Below are 27,107 nucleotides of genomic sequence, written 5' to 3'. Positions count from 1 at the left end.
CCTGGAGGTGTTCAAGGCCAGGCTGGATGGGGCTCTGAGCAACCTGGTCTAGTGTCAGGGGGGTTGGAACTGGGTGATCTTTAAGTCCCTTCCAGCCCAAACCATTCTATGATTCTGTGACTTCTTGAGAGAAAAGCCATTATGTCAGTTCAAGTGTTCCATCAAATTTTGATTAGACATGTAAATTCAGAGGAACAAACACCAGCTGAAATGTAGTCCATTGTAGTTCTCTTAGTGTTGCGTACAAAGATACCTTAACGTAAGTTAAGTCAGATGAAATATCAGTCCTGTTTATTCTTTTTACTAGAAAGACCATTCTGTCACTCCACCTTGCCTTAACTCCTGTCTTCTGGTTTGAAGAATGGAGAAGTATAATGTTTTCCTGCCATTATGAGAACAGCAACTTCGAGCACAGCCCCGTTCTTCTGTACTGATCTGAACTAAGCCTCTTACAAGTTTGTGGAGATCTGAGTAACTGCATTGTATCATATGTCAAAGAATTTGAAAAAAAACCCTTTAATTTTGACAACTTCTGCAGCAAATATTTTGCTTTGGTTTTTTGTTTGGGTTTGCTTTTTTTAAAAAAAATCTGGACACAAGTAGTATCTGATCAAGACTTTCTCCTGCCTGTCTGACTATAGATAATACAAAATTAACATTTTGCCATCGTTAAGTTGTTAGAATTGATAGTTGTCTTTTTTCTTGAGATAAGATAAAATGGATTTTAACCCTATCTTTAGTCTATTTTTTTTCTTTACAGAAAATAAATGGAGGGCAGGGAGGGAAGATAAACTTTTCAGACTGTAAATTCCAGTGCTGGGTGTATGGCATAGGTTGAAAATCTTTTTCAGGAAGACTTTAGAGGTGGAAGATCTGGCTGGCAGTCTGTCAGCTGAAGGAATTTTTTCTTGTTTTTTCTATTTCCTTAATCCACAGAGTAGAGGCAAGCTTGAATGGGAGTACTTACACTTTTTTCAGATGAACTGTGTGAGACAGAGGTACTAGATTGAGAGCAGCAATCTCTGACAATCATTGGTTTGAGCCATAGGAGGAGAGACACTTGTATTATGGAGGTAGACAGTGTATTTTTGCTTTCTATTTCTTGTTGTTTGCAAAGTATATGAACAGGTAGTCCAGTTAACCTGCCATTCATGTTGTTCACATACCACATATACAAACTGAAACAAGTCAAAGCTGTGTTTGTGAATGAAAGTGTCTGTAGCTGCTGTTTGTGTTGAGCTCAGTTCTGTCTCTTACGTACACCCAGAGCATACCTGCAAGATTAAAATTTTCCCAAACAGATGCAGTTCCACCTACTTTTTAAATGCTTGACTGACATAAGATGTTAGGGCCTAACTGCGCTCAGAATTTGTGTGTGTGTGTATGTAGCTGTACTATGGATACTTACACAGATTTTTGAGAATAAGTGATAGTTAAACACAAAAGGTTCTTTGGATTTGGGTAGTTGAAGAGCAAGTCCTGTTTTAAGTGTGTAACTCCTCATTTGACTGTGGTTTCTAAACTTTTTTGCGATACTTAAGCTTTTATTATTAGTAGTATGTAAAGGAACGATTCATAAGTGTAACAAAACATACTGATTTAGATTAAAGGTGCAGTTCGACTAATGTCCTGTCTGTGGCTGTGGTTAAAACTAGATATTTCAAGGAGAAAAAAATCAGATTGCCTGTAGGTCAGTCTTAACCCAAGTATATTCTCTAGCTTTAGACAATTAGCAGTGAATGGGTTTGTAGTGGGGCAATGTCTGGACATGTCTTGATAGCTAATGTGCTTGAATTTTTGTAAGTTGTACCAATTTATACTTCTGGAATGTGTTGTCACATTGTGTTCCACAACTTATGTACTGTCCAGAGAAGACTGGACATCTGTTTCCTTATGCAGTAGGTAAAGGCAGAGATGTAACAAGAGATGCAGACAAACCCGGTGAATTAATGTTGGTCTAGCTTGCAGTAGGTTAGGTGGCAGACTGTTACTTGCCAACATTTTTACTTATTAGCTGATTTCTGTATAGAGACTCATCACTTTTATTTCCATGTTTGCATTATGGACAAAGCAGTAGAGTCACAGTTCTTTTGACATCTAGCTGTTTGACAGTGAATTATTTTGTTGAACAGTAGTGAGCTGTTCCTTTCTAGAAGCTTTTTTCTTTCTTTTTTGAAGATCAAAAATAGAATCTTAACCCTTAGTGTTTCCCCCTATCCATTTCTGTCTGACTTTAAAACAATCCTGTGCTGCGCTTGTTAATCTTACATGGCCTAGATAAAGCACTTACTCTCCTAAGGTACTTGTTTGCTTTTTGTTCATGTTTGCTGCTTCATCTAGTCAACCATTTACTGGTTGTCTGCGTCTGTTTTCACTTCCTTAATTTCATATTGCTGCATACTATACTTACGGTCTTTGTAGCTTTCCCTTTCTAATATTTTTCTCAAGCTGAATTCCTTTTAAAGTCTAGAAGGATACTTGTCTGAAAAAAAATTGGTTCGTTCTTACTTGTACTACAGCTAAGTACTCTATTTCTTTTCCTTTATAAACTCTGAATAGATTGTGATTTTAGCTTTTAAAGCTGGAACCTACCATCTCATGTTGAGCTTTCATATAGATTAGATGGGAGGGACACAAAGTAATACCTTATGGCACAAGATACTGAAGTTGTTCTTGCCATGTGATGTTCTGTAAATCGTACTTTCAACTGCCTAACCCTAGTCAAGGTCTTCCAAGTCATAATAAAATAGAATTTCACAGATACATTTGCACATTAAAAAAATATATTTGATAAAAATCTCTTAAAGTGTTGTTGTTAGTTATTATAATGGAAATTATATGTCACAAAATTTGAAAAATTTTTTTCTGTTCAGCATTTTATAATGACAAGAAATATCTTCTAAACAATGTCAGAAATCTGGTGAGGCACTAATTGGACAAAGTTCCTTCTCAGAAGGTGACAGAGAAGGTGGTGATACAAAGCATTAGTGGCATTAGTGAATGGGTTCTTTATTGCTGTAGAATAGATACAAACATATATTCCAGCTATGTGGCCTAACATCTTGAATGACAGGCATAAAACCAAAACAGGAATAGCTGATGAAGCTTAAAACATGAAGAATTTTCTAGTTTTAACTTGCAGTTGAACACACTGCCTCTCTCAGGGTACTGAAAGAAACCTACTGTGTGTAGACACCAGAGATACCAGGGGAATATTGTAAAAGCTGAAAGAAATGCCTTTTTGTTGGGGGAAAGAGATGGATGCTTGTTCTGGTTTTTTTGGGTTTGTTTTTTTTTTCTTCTTTGTTTTGATGTATTTTCTTACAGATGAAGATATTTGTTCTTTATGCCCACATGCTGAACATTCTGTTCAAGATATGTGAAATGCATCACCTAGATAAGAACAGGAAGCTGTTTCTTCCTGGAGAAAAGAGAAAAGCTTTGTATTCAACTTACTAATGTATATGCTGTATAACAGAATATGTCATTCCACTTTAGGACACTTGGAGAAATTTGATGCCTTTGTGTCATGCTTCTTTCCTAAGTATGGTAACACCTATTAATCAGAAAGCTTTAAAACAACTTTTTTGTCCTATTTGCATTGCTATCTTTTAAATTTTGTGTTTGTTCTTTGTATATCTAGGGATAGAGCCCAAGTTAAACATCCTTGAAATTGTGAAGCCTGTGGAGACTGTGGAGGTAGTGATTGATCCAGATGCTCATCATGCAGAGGCTGAAGCTCACCTTGTTGAGGAAGCTCAGGTGATAACCTTGGATGGAACAAAGCACATAACAACAATTTCAGATGAAACCTCTGAACAAGTGACACGATGGGCTGCAGCACTGGAAGGCTACCGAAAGGAGCAGGAGCGCCTTGGAATACCCTATGGTAATAATACATGGTTCTCTCTGTGTGTGTGCGTGTGTGTGTTCAAGTAGGGTCTAGGTTCTTTTGTTTGTTTGGGGGTTTGGTGTTTTTTCATAAACGATAATTAATTTTGGTTATGTAATTAAAGTGCTCCAATACCTGAGAGAAGGCTTCTTATGGTATGGGTAAGTACAGTGCAAATATCTGCATGAGAAGTCTAAAGAGAAGCAGAATCAGTGCTTGTAATCGTTCTTAAAATAGTGCTCTTTGCTCTGTAACTTGCTTATTATTGCAATTTTTAGAAAGCATTTTCTTCTTCCCTCCTTAAAAATTCATTTGTTAGTCATAAAGCTCTTTCACGTATGTCTGAATTAGAACTAAACTCAGTAATTGGTGGGGTTTTTCTCTAAAGATACTGAAACTGTTTGTGAGTTGTAGGATGCAAAGTACAGCATTAAATCAGATTTGGCATGGAAAGCCATACTTGACTTCAACATGCTGGAAAAAGATGATTCAGAACTGAATATAAGTATTTTGGTAGATGATCATCTCTCTTGAATTATGTTGTTCGTTCAGCAGGCTGCTAGTTTAATGTTAGCATAGAAAAAGCACCTCTGAATACTTGCTCAGGATTGAACTGAAACTGGGTTTTGAAGGTAGTGGTTCAGTATCTTCATCTTTGCAGGTTTCTCTGCTTTGCTGCAAATGGAAAATTAGCTTTTAGCAGGTCTTTAAAATGTTGTGGCTTTCCCTTGGTGTTACTATGTTTTGGTGGATTTTACTAGACTTTACAAATTTTTAGCTGTTAAAGATTTAAAGCTGTTAAATTCTATTCTGGTAATAGAATCCAAAGCTTTGGTACCATTGCAAAGGTCCCTAGGAAGAAGGAAATTATTAATTGATAATGAGAAATAAAGCCAGAAAAGGGAGCAGCAGGAAACTTGGAAACAATGGAACAGGTTAGAGAAAGTAATGATTTGTGTTACTTGCAGATTATGTTCTGTCAATGAGAACAAATTAGCAGCTTCTTGATGAAAATTCGCTGCTGATAACATTTTGAAGACCAAAACCCTTTTGATACAGCTTTTCCAAAGTATTACTTTGCATGGTTTTAGGTTGCATCAGTGAAAAATGATGCAACGTTACTGTCCTTTATTAAGCAAAATGGAATTTGTAGCTCCTACATATGCTTAGGAACCTTATTTTCTTTAATTCTTAAAATAAAAACCTGTGAAGTGACATCTGTTTGGGGTATGTAATTTAAAAATCGATATTAGTTCTGCTCTTGTTTTTTGCCTTTGAGACAGTGAAAGTAAATCTCTCTGCTTTAGTTGCCATTTTGAGTTCTTACTTGTTGACATGCTTTAATGTATTGCACACAACATCAACAAAGTTTTGGAGATGGTGCTTACCTTACCCATCCTCTTTCTAGCTTGTTCATACGAGTACTGCTTGAACCAACAGACTTCTTATGTTAAAATGTCTTGAGTCAATAAGTCATGTATTGCCCATATCTTGAATTGATAATTTATTACCATTTCTATATATTCCTCTGCTCTGTGAGTTGTCTATACTATTCTGCGTTTGGCACTGGCATGTAAATGATGTGCATGTTGAATTCTGTTGAAGTGTCAAACAGGCAACCCCAAACTTGGTGTGGCTTGTTTCATTCAAATACAGGCATTGCACTGGTTCCATCAAGTCTTTGTTTAATGGTTTATTTAATATGGTCTTTCTAGATGTGGTATATCTTCCACTTACTGTTTTATATTTTGATTTATGGTACATGTTTATTAGCCCATGTGTGTGGTGGGCTGATCCATGCAGTCTCCATGCAAGGGCTACTTTGGAAAAAATTGACCCTTGGTGGTGTTGCTGCTGCTGCTGTCATATGGCATAGAATATCCCTTTGGTCAGTTTGGGTCAGCTGTCCTGGCTGTGTCCTCTCCCAGTTTCTTGTGTACCCCCAGCCTTTTCACTTGTGGAGTGGCCAAGTAAGAAACGGAGAAGATCTTGTGTCAGAGTCCAATACTCTGACCAGATTCTTTTAGATATTCCATACATAGAGCGTGTACTGTGTAATACTAGATTTACTTTAAGATAGTTGATGTTGCATGGAATTTCTGATTTAGCAGCATGATACAAATTATTCTAAAAACACAGGACAATGGCAAGTTACACTTAGGAAAATATAGTAGTTACAGTACACTGCTCAGTCACAATACCAGTGTGATTCACGTTACTGGTCTCTATAATATGCTCACCATCGCAATGCTGGGTGTCCCCGGTCACCAGGAAAGAATACATGGGTTGAAACCAGCTCAAGCTCACTGCTGTCTTCAAAATTCTTTTGCTAGTTGTCTATTTGTGTACTCTTGTATTGGGCTGAGCCACATATTCATGATCTGGCTGGCTCAAGGAGACATTTATACCACCAGTTGATCTGCTTGGCTGTTGATAGCTGTTTATCTAAAAGGCCACCTTCCAGTCTCCTTTTTGTTGAGATAAAGTCAGCTTCTTTGCATTATTCTTTGAGCTGCATGGGCACTTCACCCTTGGTCATCTTCTCTGAGCCTTCTTCCGTTGCAGGGGTTTGACAGGTCCTGTTCCACCCCTAGGGCTTTAGCCAGTCACATCTTGACTCTGTGCAAATACTGCTCAGCAGTAGCTAAAAGATCTCCTTGTGTTATCAGTGTTGCTTTGGTCACTAACCTAGAATGCAGCCCTATACAGGCTTCTGTGAAAAAAATTAACTTCATCCCGGCCAAACCCAGTACAATGGTGATTTTTAATACTTTAGAAACTCTGATTACGTGAATGAGTTTAGAATATGGTATTTCGACATAATCACATGCTGATCAATATATTTTTTTTGAAACTGAAGACCTTGGAAAAAAGAGAAATAATTATGTTCTGTGTTGAGAAATGTCAGGCATAGTTCTGATGTAAAAGCTTTTGATAAAGGAAAATCCCTTTTTTGCCCTCTCCACCTGCCCACCAAGCCACACTATGCTATCAGCATTTTAAGAGGTGTCAGCTTTGCACCCAGTCAGATTTGGTCAAGGTAACTGTGGTGCTTTGTTACATATTTACCTTCATGGAAGTTATATAATTGAGGAGGAACCCTGCAGCATATTATGAGATGATTTGCAGTTTCATCTCTTTTTCCCAGACCCAGTACAGTGGTCGACAGACCAGGTGCTCCACTGGGTGGTGTGGGTGATGAAGGAGTTCAGCATGACTGACATTGACCTCAATGCACTCAGCATTCCTGGACGGGAACTCTGCAGCCTCAGTCAAGAAGACTTCTTCCAGCGTGTCCCACGGGGAGAAATTCTCTGGAGCCATTTAGAGCTTCTTCGAAAATGTAAGGGAGATTTTTTCTGTAACTGATTTTACTTATTCCCTTTTCACCCTTCTCTTTTTTCTTTCTTTAAAGACGAAACCAATTGTGAACAGTTGTTTTTCCTCTACTTCAATATTGGCAGTAAAAATGAGGGCATCTGTACAAGATAATAGGAGATATTAGTGAGAACGTCTGCTGTTATGAAACATGTCTGCATATTAAACACTGTCTGCCTGTCTTTTATTGAACTTCATAACTAATAGGAATTACTGACTGATGATTCCTCCTTTGTTTTTAATAAAGGTTCTTAATTTGTGCATCTCCTGGATTTGATAGTTTTATAACTAAACATTGATTTGGAGTTATTTAATGTACATCTCTGTGTCATATAGAAGTGAAGATTATTAAACATAAGCAATGAAACCCTTAGGTGGTACACAACACAACTGATAAGTGATGCATTGTATGTGCATCATACAATAATATATATGTGTGTTTCAGACTTACCATGCTTGGATGTAACTTGGCAGACTAGAAACTATTTCCATCTTCATTTATGTGATATAGCTAAAGGACAGAGAATGCATAAGATACTTTGAAATTCACCATGTACATCCTTATTTCTAAAAATCAAATTATAAACTTTAAACATCTCTACTCGTAAGACCATGAGCTATGCATGTCTCGGTCTCTTGCAAACTGATACCAAATTCTGACACTTTTCCGCTATGAAATATAAACATTTTTGATCTTCAGGTGAGTTGGAATTTATGGGTTAAATAAAAATTTACTGGGTTTTTTCTAATTTGCAGATGTATTGGCTAGCCAAGAACACTCTGGAGAAATAGCAACTGTTACCATTGATCAGCGTAAGTACTTCTGCCAGCAGTTAATTCATACAGCTAACTGTTTGCGGGTTTAGCACTGTACTTTGGTTCCGCGCTGTAATAGTACAGCATTTAGAAAATCACTCGAGAGTAGTTTTCCTTGGTGAGGGGAGCAGGGCATATTTTAAACTTGAAAGCAAAACATTGAGTTTGTCAATATTTTGTTATTGACTGAAAGGTGGTGTATGACCTGAACTATGAAAGTTCTGACACTTGTTTTGGCTGGTAAGTTTTCCACTCTCTTTAAATAAGCTGTGTAGGATAGATATTGGAGGTCTTGAATTGTTCTGGTTTTTTGAGTTATATATTACATTAATGAATGGATATATTAAAATGTTATGATTTCAAAAGAAAATGTTTCCAAAAAACTGAAAGGGAGTGTGGAAGAGAGGACTTGCTTAGAAACCAATACTAGAAAAAATACATTAAAGTAACTTTTCAGTTATTTAAAACTCATTCTTCCAGCTGAAGCGGCAGCATCAATTATTAAAATGAGTCAATTTTCAGAAGATTTGTAAGCAGCTGATATGTTAAATAGACTGTGTATTACATCCTGGGTTTGTGTCTAGTTAAAGTCACCTAGAATGAATCATTTGCATTTTCTTATAGTTGCAATAGAAGGGTTTTCAGTTGCTGTTTGAACAGCAGGTGGGGAGGGTTGTACCGTGACTGTAGACGAAAGTGCATTAGGGTAGATCATAAGGGAACAGTGTAAAGATGAAAAAATGCTTTTATGGGAGCATGTAATATACGTGACAGTAAACTAAAGCTGATGTTTTATCTGTAATGTGGCATTACTGCTACAAGTCTAAAACCATAATTTCCACTGAAAGAGTTGAAAAATCTTTAAATTATTCTTAGCATTGTGTGTGTAAATACACGGTGTGTCCTTTTAGCAAAGGAAAAAAATTGGTTCCTAGATGTTATGATAATACAGGTAATAAATAATATATGCCTATTTCTGTGCCAGCAATTTATAATTTATGTTCTGCAATGTTCTGTGCTTTACAGCTGTGCAGATTATTCCAGCATCTGTACAGCCTGCTACCCCAACCACCATTAAAGTAATAAACAGCAGCGCAAAGGCAGCTAAAGTACAGAGAGCTCCAAGGATCGCTGGGGAAGATAGAAGTTCCCCTGGGAACAGAACAGGTATTGTCTGTGCTATTTTAAAATGCGAATGCGGTAAGCACTTAGTCATTAATTTGAATTACAGTTTTGTAGAACACATATTTGTCACTCTAAAAGTGAAGTTCATAGAAGTCCATGTGGTGTGAAGGGGACTGCAGCTACAAAATATATCACAAGCACATGTAGAGCTGGCAGGTTCGTTAGCTCAGACAAGGTGCTGTGTTAACGTGGTACTGCAGCTTTTGAGTCCTGCAGTAAATAGTGCATAAAATTGTTTCTTCTATCACTTAACAGTCTGTCCTCTTAAACCACTGCACAGCATTTACTCAAGCTTTTAACTTCTTTCCACTTTCCATTTACAGAAAGAGAAAATAAACTTTTATTGTATGTTGTAGAATCCTAGCCTAGCTACTTACTACTTGCTCTACTTGTATTTCTCCTCCCTCACCCCCACCCCTCAATTTGTTGATTTTAGAATTAATTGACTTTTAGGTTTCTTGTTTTGTTAAATTAATGCACCTTCTCAAAACCTGCAAATTAAATATGCAATTTTTGAATTAGTTATTTATATGTACTCTTTGATTATTAAGTCTCCTTAATATCTTAATCTTTTTTTTTCTGTCATATTTGCTTTGGTTCTCTCCACTGTTGTGAATTTTTATGCTAAATCCTTTCCTTCCCCCCATCTATTATGATGTCATTCAGGATTCTTAGGCCAAGATTGTATCGGCTGACATCAGTGAGGAATACTCTGGTGTTTTTCCCTGTAGGCATTAAGTCTGTTATCTGTGTATCATTGAGAATTCAGGAATTTAACTGCAGATGCTTGAATTAAAAAGAAATCTTAATGACTGTACATGCAAGACATTATGTTGACATAAACTGAAGTTTAGGGGGAGTATTTCTAATATTTAATGTTGAAATTTGAGACTAAATTTTAAAAAACCCACACAATTTCCATTACATAGGTATATGTGTGTGTGCATGTGTGTTTATGTGTGCTTGAAGAGGAATAAACAGCTCTTGCTAAATCTGTTACATTTTAGGGATAGATGTGTCTAAATGACTATATGTAGTATTGTGTTTAGGTTTTTTTCTGAAGTTCTAGGGAAAGATTAATGAGAAATCTGGATTATTTTTTTTTTTCTGTATCAGTTTCTTTTTTAATAGATTAATACTGATGACTTTGTAGGAAAATGTTTACAAAAGAATAATTAAAAGAAATTAAGTGCAAGTTTTCCTTCTATCGTATATTCTATGTTGGTCTGCTTTAATATGTTGGTTGAAAATTTTTAGCTATCAGTGGAACATAAAAAGGACAAATTAAATTAATTAAACGGAACTTGTTATTCCTATTTCAACAGGAAACAATGGCCAGATCCAGTTGTGGCAGTTTTTATTAGAACTTCTCACTGACAAAGATGCTCGGGACTGTATTTCTTGGGTTGGTGATGAAGGAGAGTTTAAATTGAATCAACCTGAACTGGTTGCACAAAAATGGGGACAGCGCAAAAACAAGCCCACGATGAACTATGAGAAGCTTAGTCGGGCTTTAAGGTAAGGAACTTTAGGAACTGATCAGGTATTAAGCGATTTGCTTCCACTTGGCTACCTTATTTTTAACTATCATAACACAAGACTTGCAGCTATATTAGGGGTGTTAAATTGAAAAATACAGTTGACAGGTAGGTTTCAGCAGTTGTGATTCCAACACGCTGAGCTTTTATCAACAAGAAATGGAAGTGTTTCAGGCTGTCTTCATTCCATCATGATTTTGTAGTTTGATATTGGTAAGAGGGACCTGTATTATTGAATCATTGTAGGTGATGTGTTTGAGGAGTGGGAAGAATGCAAGTAGCTGAATGCTAGACTTTTTCCCCTGATTATTTTGGCCTCTGAAGATTTGTGCAAGTTCTCTGAAGTCATTAAGATTTAACTTCTAACTTCTGATTCTGATATGGTTAAATCTACTTCTCTTGATTAGTTTTCAAGAAAGGTATTTATTGCCTAATCCTGCAAATTTTTTAAGCAGTTTTAGAAGCTCTCTTATGTGAGTAAAGTTGTATATTGGTTGAAGTCTGAGATTTACTTCTCAGCATTTCCACTTTTCGCTACACTATTTTTTCAAAAAAGCAAGTAAACTCATCTACCATTCTTTTTTTTTAAAAAAATGACCTTTTCTATTAAAATTCTTCTATTTAAAAATACCTCTATGAGAAATGATGGTAAAGAAAGAAGAAACTGGCAGGCACCAGATAAACAACTTAACTATACCTTTTCATTTGTCTTGTAATTTCTTTAGGCACAGTATTGTGGATGCCAGAATTATTTTATGAGTTTGAGAGGAAAGTGAACAAATTAATGAAAAAGAAATATTTTGAAGGATGTTAGGTATGGAAAGGCACAACTTCTAGAAGTTCCGGAGCCCCAGATCACTGAAAGCAAGGAAGAGCATTGATACGTGCTTATTTTCATGCTTTTTGTTTAGGCATCCTCTTTTGATCTGTTGGAGCCTGTATCCTGTTCTAGATAGATCTTTAGCATGGTCTTGTATGGCTGTTCTTCCATTATTTATATATTGAGTTAGAATACTATTCATTTTGTAGGATTACAGAATTCTTTGGGAGGGAAGGGCCTCAGGAGGTCTCTGGTCCGACCTCCTGCCCAAAGCAGGGCCTTCCCAGTAGAGCTGCTCCCCAGCCTGTATTGTTGCAATATCATTCCCGCATTTTCAACCTGTGAATCTGTGTTTGTGTGCGGAAGGTACATGTGAAAACTTTCTGGAACATAAAAATCATGTAAATGGTGATGCTAATGTGTTTTGGGTTTTGTTAATAAAGTCTGCAGAAGATCTCAAAGCCAGCTGAAGAACTTTAGAATAATGTTCTTATCACTGGGATATTAAACAGATGTCTGCACAGTAATTTGCATAAATCACTATTAGAGAAGTTTTGCATTTATATTTTAGTCACAGAATTACAGAAATCACATTCCTCAATGTTGCCATTTTGGCAGCTGCATCAATATTGACATGTTTTCTAACACTTGAATGTCTGAAGGGATGTTTAATGCGTCTTGCTACTCCCATGATAAACACTGTTGCCAAGCTAAAGTTTTATTAAATGGTACTATGTTTTGTTTACTAATGTACTGAAATCACCATGTCAACTATTGATTAATACAGAAAATTATGTTGATGTTACTGAGAAATGTGCTAGCTCTTCTGCCCAGCTGTACGAAAACCAGTCAGTATATAAGCTAGGACAGGGTGAAAAGTGGAAGAGCAGGGTTTTTTTGTTACTTACACCTTGGTAAATTTTCTAAAATCAACATCTGTTTAGTTGTGCAGTCGGGAAGTGAGAGTCGAAGAAAAATAATTCATCCCTTACCTGAAAGTTTTGTTTTAGAATAATATGACTTAGAACATTCCAGTAACTAAGGCAGAACATTTCAGTAACCAAGGCTTTGTGCACTCGCCTGGGTATTTTTATTTATTTTTAGCTTTCTATATTTTTTGAATAAGCAAATGCTGTAATCAGAAATGCATTCAACATAATATTGAAAAATCCTCTTGCCACACTGCCTCAATTTTAACTGTAGTGTTTCTAGCATGAGATGTGGGAGTCTTGTATGGTTTGGGCTGTTGTGTAAATGCAGACTAGTTTCTTGTGATCCTTTTGCTTTCTGGTTATATTGGTAATGTGGACTAAATTTAAATTCAGTTTTGTAAATATTTTTCTACAGCATTATTTTGAGACAGACATTGTACAGGATTGTACAATAAATGTAAGTGCTTGTACAGAGTTAAAAACTTAAAATTAAAAATTGGCTGATGGCACTTGACATATGACACAGCCAAATTTTACAAACTTTGGCTTTCTGCAGATGCTTTGTATTGACCCAGGTCAGCTGGCGCAGCTGCCAGTTCCCCAGTTTCTCTATGTCCAAGACCCTGTCACATTTAACATGAATGCCTGCTCAGGGTTCCCACACTCTAAACCCTACTGTATTTCCCTAAGCTATACCGTATTTCACGTGTGAGGGATACACCAGGGTATCACTCGCCCATCTCCAATTCTGCCCAGCACAGCAAGACTGTACTTCAAAGCTGAACATAAATTATCATCTCTAGGTTATGGGGTTCATCCAACCTGTTCTAACTAAACCTCTCTGCCTCACTAGGAGGCTGAATGTGATGGACACCATACAACAACAGAACCTTCAGCTGGTGCCAAGAAGATGCCTTGGAGGATGGGGCTGGTGTGAAGTGCTGAGTGGGAGCAGAGTAGCAGTTAAGAACAAGTGTAATGATGTGGAGAAGAAAACATAAAGTGAGGGAGGTGCAGGTGTTAGCTTGGGGGTGTGGAGTGAGGAGGAGGACTGAAGAGGAGGCTTTTGTATAACTATGTCATTCAGGAGAAAGGTAAAGGAGAGATTTGGCAAATGGACCAAACTTGCTTTACCCGCAGAGCAGCAGCAAGCTATTTTGACAGTTCCTGCGCTCCGTAACAGGCCTCTGTGGCTTCTTGTATGATATCAGTAACCAGCAGTCTTGCCAACATTTTTTCTGCATGGTCTGTTCCTCATCCTATCTTTGCTTTGGTCCTGTTGCTTAGATCCTGACCCTCAAAAGTAAGAAATTTAAAGGTGTGTGGGTTTTTTGTTTGGTTGGTTTGGTTTTGGTGGGGGGTTTTTTGTTTTGTTTTTTGTTTTGTTTTGGGTTTTTTTTTCAGAATCTGAGGTGCCTGAAGAAATTTGGTTGGATCCTTAGTAACTTACCTCTTTTACACTAGAGCAGGGAGACAGAAGTTAGTCTTTTTATTTACTAATTTTGCTGGTGAATGAGAATTATTTTTGCTTTACAAGCATGTGACTCAGAGCACCAAGTTTTAGGCAGTCAAGAAAGCTGGACTAATTTGCACTGCATTTGGGTAATGATTTTGAGGAAATTGTGTGATTATTTTTTTTTTGTTTTGTTGTTGTTAGTTTTGGGTTTGATTTTTTTTTTTTTTTTTTTCCCCAAATTTATCACAAGCTTGTTAAGCTCATTAAGTCTAAGTTATGTCCCAGCCACTTAGGTTTTTTTTAATGAGAAATGTGACATGTTCTATTAATGCCTGCAGTGAGACCGGAACAGCAACAGAAGTGTAAAATTCCAACTTCTGTTTTACTGCTATTACCTAAAGTTTTGTAATGTCTCTGGAGCACAGTGGGTCATACAGACTTTGTTATCTTTACTGCATTTCTGCCCAGTTTGATAATTCTTTTGTGACACGAAGTGAAAAGTATTCATAGTTAGAGAAGTCACTTTTAGATGTAAATAAAGGCAACATATGTAGTTTTGCCAGGATATGAACTATAAAAAAAACAACCAAAACCAACCAACCAAAAAAAACCCCAAACATCTTTTATAGTGTTACTTCCATCTTTGAAAACAACACTGAGAGAATGACTGCTTTAGTATCATAGAAGCTGCGGTGCTAATTTTCAAACTGTTTCCAATGTGAGTTTTTTCCTCAGAAAAGCAGAGACAAGTACAGAAAGAGAAAGACAATAATGGTGGGGGGACAGGCAGCATTTTCTTATTAAAGCAAAGCATTTTTTTTGCTTATTCCTCCTCCCAAGATGTTTTTCTTAAACTTCTCGGAGACCTTCATTTCTGAGCTGGTGCTTCTGACTGCCTATAAAATAAATACTGTGTTTTGTTTCTCCTTAACATATCAAGGTGCAGGGACAGTTTTCAGCCCTCTTCCTTTTCTCATACAAGCAAATAGCTAAACAGTAGCTTGGTATATGAGATTATATGAGAATCTTGATGAGAAAAAGATTAATATTGTGGCCTCTGACTGACCTTAAGAACCAATGCATGTGGAAACTACAGATGCTGAAAATTTACTTTTTTTTTTTTTTTTTTTTACTTTCTGCAGGTATTACTATGATGGAGACATGATCTGCAAAGTGCAAGGCAAGAGGTTTGTGTACAAATTTGTCTGCGACTTGAAAACTCTCATTGGATACAGTGCAGCAGAGCTGAATCGGTTGGTCACAGAATGTGAGCAGAAGAAACTAGCCAAGATGCAACTCCATGGCATTGCACAGCCAGTTACAGCAGTAGCACTAGCTACAGCATCCCTGCAAACAGAGAAAGATAATTAAGCACTAGGACCTGAAAGTGGGAACCTGAGGCCTTTCCTCTATAACCAGAGCAGTTGCTGCTCTTAACCTTTATCACAATTGGAAACTTCTTTTGTTTCTTGACAGTACAATATAAAGCATGATTTTCTATAAAGAACTGGGACTTGCATAAATTTTGATCTTTTAACAGCATATATTTCAATATAAGTTAAGGGATCACCACAAGTTCTGCAGCTTTGAGTCAGGGCCTTTATGGTATGCAATCTGAAATTGGTGAGAAAGGTGGAACTGGTCAGCACACTGTATCCGCAGCTGTACAAAGTAATTTTTGCAGCGCTTTTTAATGAGGTACCTACAGCAAGCAGGCTGATCAGTTGTCTGAACTCAGTCCTTCCCAGTCTTCTCTGCTGAACTGCCAAATCGGCATTTGATGCTTTCAAAGTTGAACATGTTCATTATTCTCATTTAATCAAGCAGAGCTGAGAGACACATTAAACATTACAAAGCATCAGGGTTCTTAAAATAGCTTCTGGGTTTATAAGCAAAGGAAATAAAGACTAGACTGAACTGAAGATCAGTGCTGAAGAAGGAGATCCAGGTTTAGATCTGTCTTAGGTGAAAAGCCAATTATGAGTATTTCATTATAATATGTAGATAATATGCATATGAGGGCAAGTACTTATCTGTTTTGAAAGACATTGTTAACGCTAGCCATTTAGCAAAAAGCAAAGACAAACTTCTTCCCGCCCCCCCCCCCCCCCTTACCACCCCCCCATAAGATGATTCGAAAACTTGAAAAAATATCCCTCACCCAAAGAGGAGTTTGTTTTGGTGGGAGTTTTTAATGCTCCGTTCTGCACAAGGTGCTTATACCTGCACAGTAGTCGACCTTAGTAACTGAAGACTTTAAATTAATCACAGTCAGTAGTCCCTGTTTAGAAACAAAATGCAAGTTGAAAATAGTTTTACAGTGGGCTGAAGTTTGATTTCCAAATTATTGTACAGTCTGACATGTATTAAAATACAAAGATGTATTTTTTATTTAAAACTAATTTCCTTCTGAACGTCAAGTGATGTTTTTGAAGCTTCGTAAGCCAAATGTGTGCTCCAGAGCTGGGTGCAATTTGAAGTGTGGATGATGAATTGAAGTAGTTGGAATGTATCCTGAATTCTGAGCTATGGAGAGTACTTCATGCAAACTTATACGTGCAAGTAAAGTACAGGCTGCAACTTTTGAGCTTCTGTAATGATGCCTGTTAGATTAATTTTTTTTGATGGCTGAAAATGGTGTGATTTTGGGTTTGCTTTTGCCCCTACATGTTATTAAACAATATAAACATTGTCACCATACATATTTTCTAACTTTGTAAGTGAAACCCCTTCTAGTAGCATTTAAGAATTAAAATGCAAATGTATAAGGGAAACCCTTTAATTCTTTGAGGGATCAAGTTACTTTAAATCTTAAAAGTGTTTGTACAGTGAGGTTCTAAATGTAAGATGCGTTTATATTGAGGAGCAAGAGCACTGGGCTGTTGCTCTTGAGCTGAAAAGGAACAGTCGTACTTGCAGGCAGAAGGCAAAGAACACAGAAGACATGTATACTTTAAAGATGCATTGAGGACAAAGCTTTTTGTTTATAGGTGGATGTTCATGTGCAGATAGCTTTTGCTTAACTAGAAATCCTGCATGTAGTTCTAGCCTATTTTTTTTCATCACCACAATTAAAAGTTGTTTGGTTTTTTTTTGCCAGATTCTTGCAGTAACTCTTAATATTGTTTTCACTCTTGAGTTCTTAAAGCACACAGTCTACTGAGCATGCTGGTTTTGTTTTATTAAAAAAGTCTGAAGTCCTGAGCAAGATATGTAAATGCTCTGTCATGGGAGGTTAACCATCAGTCCTTTTATTACTGTTACAGTAGTCAGATTCCACCAGTTGGCAAGTGTTTTGAGATGACTTACGCAAATAAGATGCAGGTTTGTTTGCTAGGAATAAGCTGGTAGTTTGGTGGCAGCAACTGTGTATATAACGCTGCTCCATTGCTAAATGGAAGTCTAATACAAGTCATTAGTTCTATTTAGCAGAGTTCATAAGAGGCCTTTTTAGTTCAAATACAGTATAAGAAGAGAATTTTAAAATACCAGCTCCCTAGATCAAACCGGACTGTGGGAGGATAAAGTAACAGCAAAATGGGAACGTAATATCAATACTTTATTCGCCTAAATATCCTTGTTACGTGATAAGCCCTCTAGGGGAAACTTCTGATATCACAGTTTCTTTGTAAATACATCCAATTATTATTTTGCAGCTTTTCAGTAGGTATGATAGTCCTTCAGGTTCTTTGTTGTGGGATCTTCTGCTTTTCCACCACGTTCTAGTTAGTAAAGAAGGAATCTTTCAGATGGTGTAAAATCACTGTCACATTCTCTGTAGTTGAGGGAGAAATCTGTGACTAATTTGATGTCTTCAGTAAAATAAAAGATGTAGAATATATTGTCAAAGGTTGTCCTGTTGCTGCCAGAAGGAGAACATAGAAAGAATATTCCCAATTTTTTGTAAAATGGAAGGTTTTTTGCATACTTTTTACTCTTTAAATAAAGACACTTATACTCTGCTAATTAATTATGTATTTCTTTTGTGTTTTGCATTTTTTTGGTAATTTTACATGAAACAATTATTTTCTATTTTTACTCTGATAAAATATTTGTGCATAAAATGTCAATATGGTAAAATAAAAATGTTATACAGCTAATTCCTGTTGACTTCTTAATTTTTCAGAAAGCCATTTGTAATACCATTCAGGTGCAACCAGTTAAAAGATGAATATATGTGCTTTATTCTCATTACTGTTAAGATCACAAGCTCGTTAGAGGAAGAAGGCAGGCTGATCTTCTGAACAGAAGATGGATCTTCTTTGATTCGGTACTTGGCTATGTGCTTCTACTTTTAAACTGGAACTCAGAGTCCTCATTACTGTAACAGCTTTCTTTAAGGTCTTAATTGTAAATCTCAAAACGGTGCTTTGATAAAAATAATGTTGGGAACTGTAGCAGGACAAAATGGAGCCTTGTAAAGGAGTTAGGTGTTTGCTTTTAGCCGTGTTTAAGTTGGAAGGGTTCATGTTGAGCTGCAGACTTTGGACTGTGTCATTCTTGCAAATAGCCCTACTTACCTCATGTGGCCCGCTAACTCAATTGTTAGTACTGTCCTTATGTAAAAAAGATAAAATTCTGATTATACTGTTACTACCTTATTTCTAAATGGTGTTTCAATAAAAATATTCTCGTGGTACCTCTGAACTACTCCATCTGGACTGCCAAATTTAAGATTGAAATATTTTGTCATCTTCAAACCTACCAGAACACTTGATTTCAAAATGTTTGTGTTTAGCTTGGCAACAACGTGTAACGAACTTAAAATTATTTTTTAGAACATTTCAGTAATTTTTTGGCCACCTTTTAAAGTGTTCAGTATCTTATTAATTGAGGACCTTCTATTTGTGTTTATAGTTACTGATATCTTTATGTTAGTGTTGGTTTGGGGATTCCTGTTCACAGACTTAAATTTTTATTGGTACGATACAGGGAATACTTGCAATTATCAATCTTGAGCAAAATAAGCTGACATAGGATACCGTTGCCTGATAATCAAAGAAGCATGATACAAGGACTGCTCACAGGTTTGTGGGAAATGTTTTTGCTGACTAGACGGGATGGAGTGGGGTGTGTGTGTGTGTGTTTAAGGTTGTACATATTCTTAAAGGTTGTGCTTTTTAATATAGCTATAGCAGGACTTCTACAATGTGTTTGGTTTGGTGCTGTATAATATTTTTTTCCTTTGGAAAAGTAATTTTTGATATAGATGATGCTAAACAGAAGATTACTTAATAATTAAAGGAAGGAACGATTGACCGGTTTTGTGAATTGTAATGCAGAATGCGGAACATCAGACATATTATGGCTCAATTACATTTTGCATCATTTCAGGATTGGAGCCCGCAGCACGTAGTCAGCAAACTGAAGTTTTATCGCCTTGTTATTTCTGAGTATTGACATCTCAGCCATTAATAATTTGAAAGTAAGGTTAAAAAATGCTGAGGAGAAGGAACAAATACTGAGTGTCTGCTTAAATTAATTTTGGTTTCCAGAAGACCCGTTCCACAAGTAAAGAACAATTTTAAGTGGTGCTAATGGCAGTGGTATCAGAAGATGCATATGTAGCCCATGAAATGGATCTTACTTACCTGGAAAAGCAGAGGATTCTGTGGTTGGTTGTGGTCTGTCACATACCACATCCAAGTAAGTTCTTTTTGTAGGTGGTGTCACTGTAACTGGCTATGATGGGAAAGAAAGAATCCGAAGGTACTTAGTTATTGATCATAGTTTTAAGCAACTTACTTATGTAGTTACTTAATAAAAATGAAATCTGTTTAAAAGAAGAGATAACTCCTATTGCAAACAGCTGGAATACTCATGTGAAATAGTGATCTCATCACCAGAAACAGCTAAAACTACCTACAGTGCATTTGTTTTTAATTGGCCAACAGTTCCTGACTTATGAAACAACTGGACGCTAGACAGTAATAAAAATTCAGTTTGTAGTCTTTTTCAGGTTGCTGGAGTTGAAATGGTTGTTCAGAAACAGCAGGAAAAATGGTTGGTTAGTTTAGCACAGATTTGTTGAGTGTGAAAACTTGCGGAAGTGTTTAATTTGGTTATTGAATTGCTTCAAGTATTTGCTGCTAATGATCTAAATGAGCTGGGAGTCTTCAGTAGCAAAAAGACTCATTGTTCATAATAGATATCTTTAGGACAGCTTTTTTTTTTTTTTTTCTTCCTCTTACCTTTGCAACCTGCCTTGTAACCTAAATGGAAGAAATTAGGATTTAGGAGCCGTATTTCTAGTCCTGTGTGGGCTGCCTATCAGAATTCACTAGTCAAAGTAGGTTACCCCCATTTCAGTAGACAAAAAGCAAATTATATAAATTATATATATTACAAGAATATGTAATATTTATCAATTATAATGAAGCAAGCATGGATGGCTCTAAAGAAACATTTCATAGAAATTACAAGATCTGTTGTTTATTTGAAATTCTTCACAGTTAGGGAAAGATATTTTGGGATGAAAAAATGTTTCCCCCTCATCCCAGTGAGCTTAGGTTTTTGAATATTCTCATTTTCAAGGGCTACAGGAACTGCTTCATAGGAACTGGGTTTGTAAAAAGGTTCTGCTGCAGAAGACAATGAGAAAGCAGTATGTTTAAAAAATATTTTAACAGTGAAATCTGCAAACTGCATAGGAAAAATTAGTCTGGAAGGGTGAGAATGCAAGAGATGAGATTTAATGACATTAGGGGGAAAGACTGCAGGCTGCAGTTCTTTAAACTTCAGGGTTAGGATGGAAAAGGTATTAATTACTGGGGTTTTCCCCATGAAAGCAATGTTCTATTCCAGAAGCTCAAAGCTGTGTTATTTCCAGAATGAAGCATGCTGGCTGGCACCCGAGGCGTGCCAGCGTATCGGGCTTCACAGGAATGGCCCCGTGCAGGAATCCGTAACACCCACCTCCGGGCTTTGGCTTCCCCACTGAGACCAGCGAAGGGAGGGCAGAGACAGTCGGTGAAGTGCAAAACTTGCCATGTACCTTGAGTGTCTCCCGACTTGCCCGCTAAAAAAAGCTGAGGGAGGCAAAACTGACGGGGAAGCAGTTTGGCGAACAACCATAAGTTAATGAAATGACATGAACTGTACCTGCGAGGAGGTACAAGCTGTAACAGGAGCTTGAACTTGTCCTTGGGAATAATTCACCAGGCCTAAAGTGAGCTCTGTAAGAATGAGGGGAGAAAAAATTCAGCTGGGGAACACTTCTAGAGTAGAGGGGGTTTTGTGGAGAAGAGGTGTGTCTGTCTTTCCTGCTCTACCAACTTTCCAACCCACGGGCCAGTTACAGCTGAAGGGTTACAAACAATCAACGTTTGCAACCCTTGAGAAACTGAAGAGCTGAGTAAGTGCGATTGTGCTCGAATTAATGTGCCCAGGTAGGAAAATAAAGTGTAATTCAGCCTGTTTACAATCAACAATATGCTTTTGTAGACTGGCCGCTGGCTGACTTTTGCTGAGCAGGAGAAGCAGTTAAAAAACAGGAGAGAGCTTTTCCCCAGAGCAGAAGGCAGGCCTGGACCAGGCTGGCAGGTGCAGAGGACAGACGGCCTTTGCCTGGATGCTCTGCCAGGGTCATCAAAGGGGCTTTGCACAGGACTGGCATAAAACATAATATTGGCCTGTGTAAGTGCTGTGCAAGTTTCTAATTATATAAATATACATACATATGGGGGTGGGTCGGAGTGTCCCCCTAGCTTTGCTTGGTCGGATAGTATTGCAGCCTTTGGACTTCACCATGGCAAACAGATAAGTGGTTTTATGTTTTTCAGACAGACTTGGCTGAAAAGAATGAACTGAGGGAAGAAATGAAAACCTCCTCAGAGGTGCAAAGGTGCTCAGAAACATCAGCTGTGAGGCTGGGCATGTTATTTAATAGACTGAATATAAATGCAGGTAGACATTGATGACGGCCGAAGGTGCAGGTAAGCCAGAGGTGAGGGAAACAGACCCATGACTAAAAAATAAAAATGTAGGGAAGCAAAGAAACTCCTGACTCAGCTGAAGTAGCTGCGAGAAAAACACCATGAATGCCATAGCTGTTGCTTGCTGGCACTGTATGCCAAGGGATTGTCTCCTGTTGGCTCTGTAGCTCAGAGAGCTTCTGTTACTAAAGCAAATGCTGTTAAGGTAGTTCTTGATTATATCTTCACTAGCTGCTGACCAAAGCAGCCAACATTGATTATCCCCTTGGGCCAGGAAGAGTAAACAGATAAAGGCAGGTTTTAATTTTCAGCAGCATACATGTAGAAACACTTTTTCTCTCATTATTGAGTTTCAGTCAAGGGGTTTGAAAAAATTGCTCTAATTAAACTTTGGGCATCCTGTGCAGACTTACTTTCAATATCAGCTAACAGATACATCCAGTGAGCTGTGATCCTGGGGAGCAGACAGCTTCCAACAGATTCTTATATGACAGCATTATTCAATGAACCATATTAAATGACCGATTTAAAGACTTTGATCCTGAAGCCTCTACATGATGGAGGAATCCTGCATTTCACTTTTTTTAAACTGTATTTGGACTTGTGATCACAGAAGGGCTCTTGCTAGAGAGAAGCACGCTGTAATGCTCTACACTTTTCCTGCAGTCTTCCATTGTTTGAGCTACCAATCACAAATTTTTTTCAACCAGCAGCAAAACTGAAGTTTGGCCAGAGTCTGCTGCAGAGAAACTCGCAAACTTCCAGCCAACTCAATCTGACTTTCATAAATAATTTGGAAATTACTGAAGCTATTTATTCTGGTAAGCACTTTGCTCCTTCCCTTTCCTTATATCATCTTGGAAACTTTTCAATGAAATGGAATAACTAAAGGTAAAATTATCCCTTTCTCCTGACAGTGGTCCCAGGGAGTGTGCCAGCTCAGCACCTGTCTCTTCAGCAAAGGGCACTGGTGCCAAAAGAAGTCCAGGAGTGATGCTCTCCTGGGAAGCTCAGCTTTCTCCCCTCTCCCAAAAGACATGCTGTGTGCAGACGGGTTTTCATGGGATATTTCCATTGTTTCTTACATTATCTTGTGTCTAGGAAGTGTTTTTTTCCTGTGATCTTCAGGGCGATTAGTTTTTTATATGAAAAAAGGGCAATTTCCCTTTGCAAGGCTTACCTTAGACAGTAAAAAATGCCTGTCACTTGCTGGAACTACAAAACTTTAGTTACTAAAACAAAACCCTAATCAGAAGCTCTGCTGTCAAGGTTGTGGTGGTTCTGCAGATCAATAATAGATTTGAGAGTAACGATCATCACTGGTATTACTGAGTAAGAGCTCATACAGCTTCTTTTCCCAAGAGATGAGCTCAGCTGCACCTATAGAGATTTTTGGCTGAAAAAATTCCATAACCATTAGTTTCCTGCCCCAATAAGAAGACGTCTTTTCCAGTGCTGATCCGAGTCTCCAAAGATTTCTTTACCTATCTTCCTCTTTGAGAAGGGTTTCTCCAACCTCACCTATCACATAATCAGAAATAAAGTATGATGCTTTCTTGCCAAAGAAAAAGTCTTGATATATTTCCTGCTCATCTGTGTATGCTAGAATTGTCCAAGGTACTTTACAGCAATTGTTTGTATCTTTGAGAAGAAAATGTAGTCCTGATTTATGGCCAGGTCATATGAAACACATTAGGCTCTTGCATAGTAACGTGTATTCCAGCCAGAAGTAGAACTTATTACAAAAATGTGTTGAATCACGTATTGTTGCAACTGCCTTGCCTTTTAATGAGAAGCCTATAGTCTTAATACAACGCTAAAATAAAATTGCTAACACCAGAAGGACCAAAAACCTATCAAGCAGCCAGCCCTTCAGCGTGAAAATTGCTGCCTCCAGCCCCCCAAGAGCTGATGCTGAAGCTTCATATTTGTATGACTGAAAGGGAAAACCCCGCTGTGCTCCACTCTGTCCCTCAATGAGGCTGGCTGCACTGTTGTGCTCTGGTTCCCTCTTGCTCCTTCCATGTACGAAGAATTTACTGTTAAAATGAATAATTAATTCACAACTTCATTTGCTATTAATTTGGGTAACGCTCTTGAAGAGGGAGGTCATTGGTTACTTTCAGTTTATGGAAAGTTACAATTTGCCTGGGATTTTTGGATTTCAGAAGAACTGAGGTGTACTGTGCATCACTGGGGGAACTTGCTCTTGGGTGGAAAGAAATTCCTTTAAAATAAAGTTCTGTTCCAGTACCAGCTTTCCCCAGCTGATGTCACTCTGACAATGAACTCGGAAGCACACCAGCTAGAAAAGCTGCACTCCATAAAATCTACTGGTGCTCCCGAGCAGGGAGGATACTCGTCCTTGGGGTGCAGGAAGGAGATGTACTGTCACACGTGGACACCGGTGCTCAGCTGAGCCCCACGGTGTTGCTTGGCTGCTGCGGCATGGCCAGCAGAAATGGCGTGGGGCATTTCCAAGGTGATGGGACCACTGACCGTGGCCACCTGCTGCCCTCGAGATTCTGCCCATGCTGGCCCTCTGGCTCATGGTGCCACACGGCAGAGGCCCCTGCAGCAGCCCGGCCACCGCCGCTGCAGGCTGGGGCTGGGTGGAGGACATGGCCAGCAGCCTGGTACCCCACATCCTTCCTGCGAGAAATAGCATGGACAGCGTGTGATTGCTGTGGGTCTTTGGCAACTCGGTTGGAGAAGTTTCTTGTTGTCCAGATCTCAGTGATGTCATCAGGCATCTGTATCCCAAGTACGTTATTGCCAGCCAAGAAACACATGAATAATTGTGTCGAGGGTGTGGGCAAGATTAAATCCAGAGAAGAGGTAACGATGAATGTACTCCAAGGCTTTGCATGTAACTTGGCAATATTTCACATCAAAACAAAGTCCAGAAAAATCTAAGATAACGTGCAGATCTACAAAGGAGCATAAAAAAAACCTGGAAAGCAAGTGAAAAAGGTTTATAACATGAAAAACAAGGAAGAAATTAAAAATGGGCAGACTTAACATGTGAGGTAAGCAACAGAAGATTGCTAAGCAATGGCAACTAGCAGGATGTTAAAAAAGGGGGAAAAAAACCCTTCATCTTCTGTAACTTGTCAAAACTCCCTCTTATGTTACGAAGGTAGGCCATGTCACATGGCAAAGTTCTCTGTTGGAGACAGACTCCCCTGTGAGAAAGATGTTTGTGTTGGTTAATTACTTAACTGGGTGCCTACAAAGTGTCAAGGAGGTGGGGACCACAGTGACAAAGCACTCTCAGGGGCCCTGGTCTGAATTTGCAGGGAGTCTGTCACAATGGCACTGAGAAGTACGAGCCACTCACTTACTTTTACTGGATTTTTTTTTTTTTTTATTGCTGCTTCACACCTTTTTGTCACCAAGTCCAGCAGAGAGCTTTCCATTTGCTGCTGCTGCACCTCAGCCCTTCTGAAGCTGCCTGGTTGGGTTGCACCTCCTCGGGTGGATGCACATCCCTCCTCCCCACCACCTGCAGCTGCTGGCTGTGGGCACAGAGCCTTTGCCTTCCTCACTGCAGGCAAGACGTCTTCGGGGGCAGCAGGTAGTGAATGCAATGAATCAGCTGAAAATGGTCATTTTCAACCCAGGGTTTATCCAAGTATGTGAAAATTACTCCCATCCTTTCTAAACAAGCACTTTGTTTGTCCGCTATGACACATGCTGGAGATGGTTTGTCATGGTTTCTGGGCTTTGAGCTGAATTAGAGTGAAGATGGTTGGCTGAAAACTAAAATCCCAACACTTCTCTCTTCCCTAGGGGACAAGCATCAGGGAGTAACATTCATACCAGCAAAACTGCTGCAGACAGGAGTGCTGTCCCTCTCTTCACATGTGATACGGTGGTGCATCAACAACACTCCTCTTGATATTGATTTGTTCTCTTGACATTTTCAGTGATGTGCTTGAAGCACTTCAACTGAAGTAATGCAAGCGGGGAAAAAAAAAGCAAGCTGTGAAGCTATAGTCTGTGTAACTCCCGTGTTACAAAACTCTGCTCCAATGCCTTTGCTGGAGAGGCACTCAGATTTCCCCGTGACAGTGGGTGTTCCTGCACCTTTCCCTCTGCTAACCTTGCGTTGCTCTCCCAGTGTTTTGCTGGTAAAATCCTGAGTGTATGTGCCAGAAAAGATGGATGATGGGTATATGTTCTCTTAAGTGCATATCCAAATTATAGGGAGATTAATAGAAGATTACAGTATCAATAATTTGAATGAAAAAATTAGAACATCATCTTTAAAATTCCTACTCACCTGTGCATAATTCCAGCTTCCTAATGAGCTCTTTCTAAAGATTTATGATCTTTTTACCTCTGGCTTAAAAAGCAGGGCCTTTTTTATTAAAGAAATAATTTTCATTATGCTATCACACAACTTGATGTTTTAGCGCTGAGGAATGGGAAGCTGTGGGAGAAGCCAGGAGACTACTCTGGGGCTGCAGCTCACACAGCAGAAGAGATGCCCTGGCCTGGCCGGCCAGCAGCTCCGCTGCCTGTGCCTCTTCCCGAGGGAGGTGAGGCCCTTGCAAAGTGCACGGGCACAGCCCTTCAAGCTCCAGCGGCTTTTTTGGGAGGGGAGTGCTGGGAAGGAGCCACTGCCAACCCCTGCTCTGCCTTTCGGCAAGCACCTGGCCTGCCCACAGCCAGGGAGCTGAGCAGAATCACAGGCATCTCTCATGCCTTGTTTCTCCCCATCATTAGGTCACAGACCAGACAGATGATGGAGGGGAGCGCTGGTTCAAATGGGTAACCTTTTGGGTGGCCGTCACTGTCACCACCTGGATTTTGTGCTTGCTGGGTTAGCTAAATGATGCGTCCTGGCTACAGCCTGTGGGCTGCATGCTCGTGAGGTGACAGAATCCAACTGGAGTCCCAGCTGGAAAGCAGTGCCGGAGGCTGATCAGAACTAGCAACAGCGCATGGCAGAGGCTTTGTGAAGTATAGTTTTGTTAAAAATGCTGTGCTTCACAGGAAGGTAAGCCACAACAATGAACTCATCCAGGTTAAAAATGACAAGTTTTGTTGTTTGGGCAGGTATAGTAAAAAAAAAATATGAATGTGTATGTATGAAAACATATCTAGTAATTATATGTGACATAATATATCATTATATATACCTAATATTT

At 38.6% G+C, this 27,107-nt stretch overlaps 1 protein-coding gene and 1 long non-coding RNA gene across 4 annotated transcripts in view; both read left to right on the top strand.

Annotated features, from left to right (window-relative positions):
- The window catches only part of GABPA (GA binding protein transcription factor subunit alpha), a 29,180-nt gene extending 10,524 nt beyond the window's left edge, over positions 1-18,656 (top strand). Inside the window, exons 5-11 of one of the 3 annotated variants that reach the window (XM_037377736.1) lie at positions 3,644-3,889; positions 7,041-7,235; positions 8,027-8,083; positions 9,113-9,253; positions 10,597-10,789; positions 11,839-11,995; positions 15,160-15,246. In XM_037377736.1, the coding sequence (XP_037233633.1) occupies positions 3,644-3,889; positions 7,041-7,235; positions 8,027-8,083; positions 9,113-9,253; positions 10,597-10,789; positions 11,839-11,974 (968 nt within the window). In that variant the 3' untranslated portion in view covers positions 11,975-11,995; positions 15,160-15,246. Of the gene's footprint in view, positions 1-3,643; positions 3,890-7,040; positions 7,236-8,026; positions 8,084-9,112; positions 9,254-10,596; positions 10,790-11,838; positions 11,996-15,159 lie in introns of all 3 variants that reach the window. The other 2 variants (XM_037377735.1, XM_037377734.1) reach the window with 2 other exon arrangements.
- A 1,457-nt stretch (positions 18,657-20,113) lies between these two features.
- LOC119143453 lies at positions 20,114-25,007 on the top strand. The gene is made up of 3 exons (XR_005102713.1): positions 20,114-21,951; positions 22,662-22,772; positions 22,869-25,007. It is a non-coding gene; the product is annotated as an uncharacterized LOC119143453 (long non-coding RNA).
- Positions 25,008-27,107: the final 2,100 nt, after the last annotated feature.

The sequence above is a fragment of the Falco rusticolus genome, chromosome 2 (assembly GCF_015220075.1).
Source record: "Falco rusticolus isolate bFalRus1 chromosome 2, bFalRus1.pri, whole genome shotgun sequence".
NCBI classification, from domain to species: domain Eukaryota; kingdom Metazoa; phylum Chordata; class Aves; order Falconiformes; family Falconidae; genus Falco; species Falco rusticolus.
This window is presented reverse-complemented; position numbering and strand designations above follow the sequence as displayed.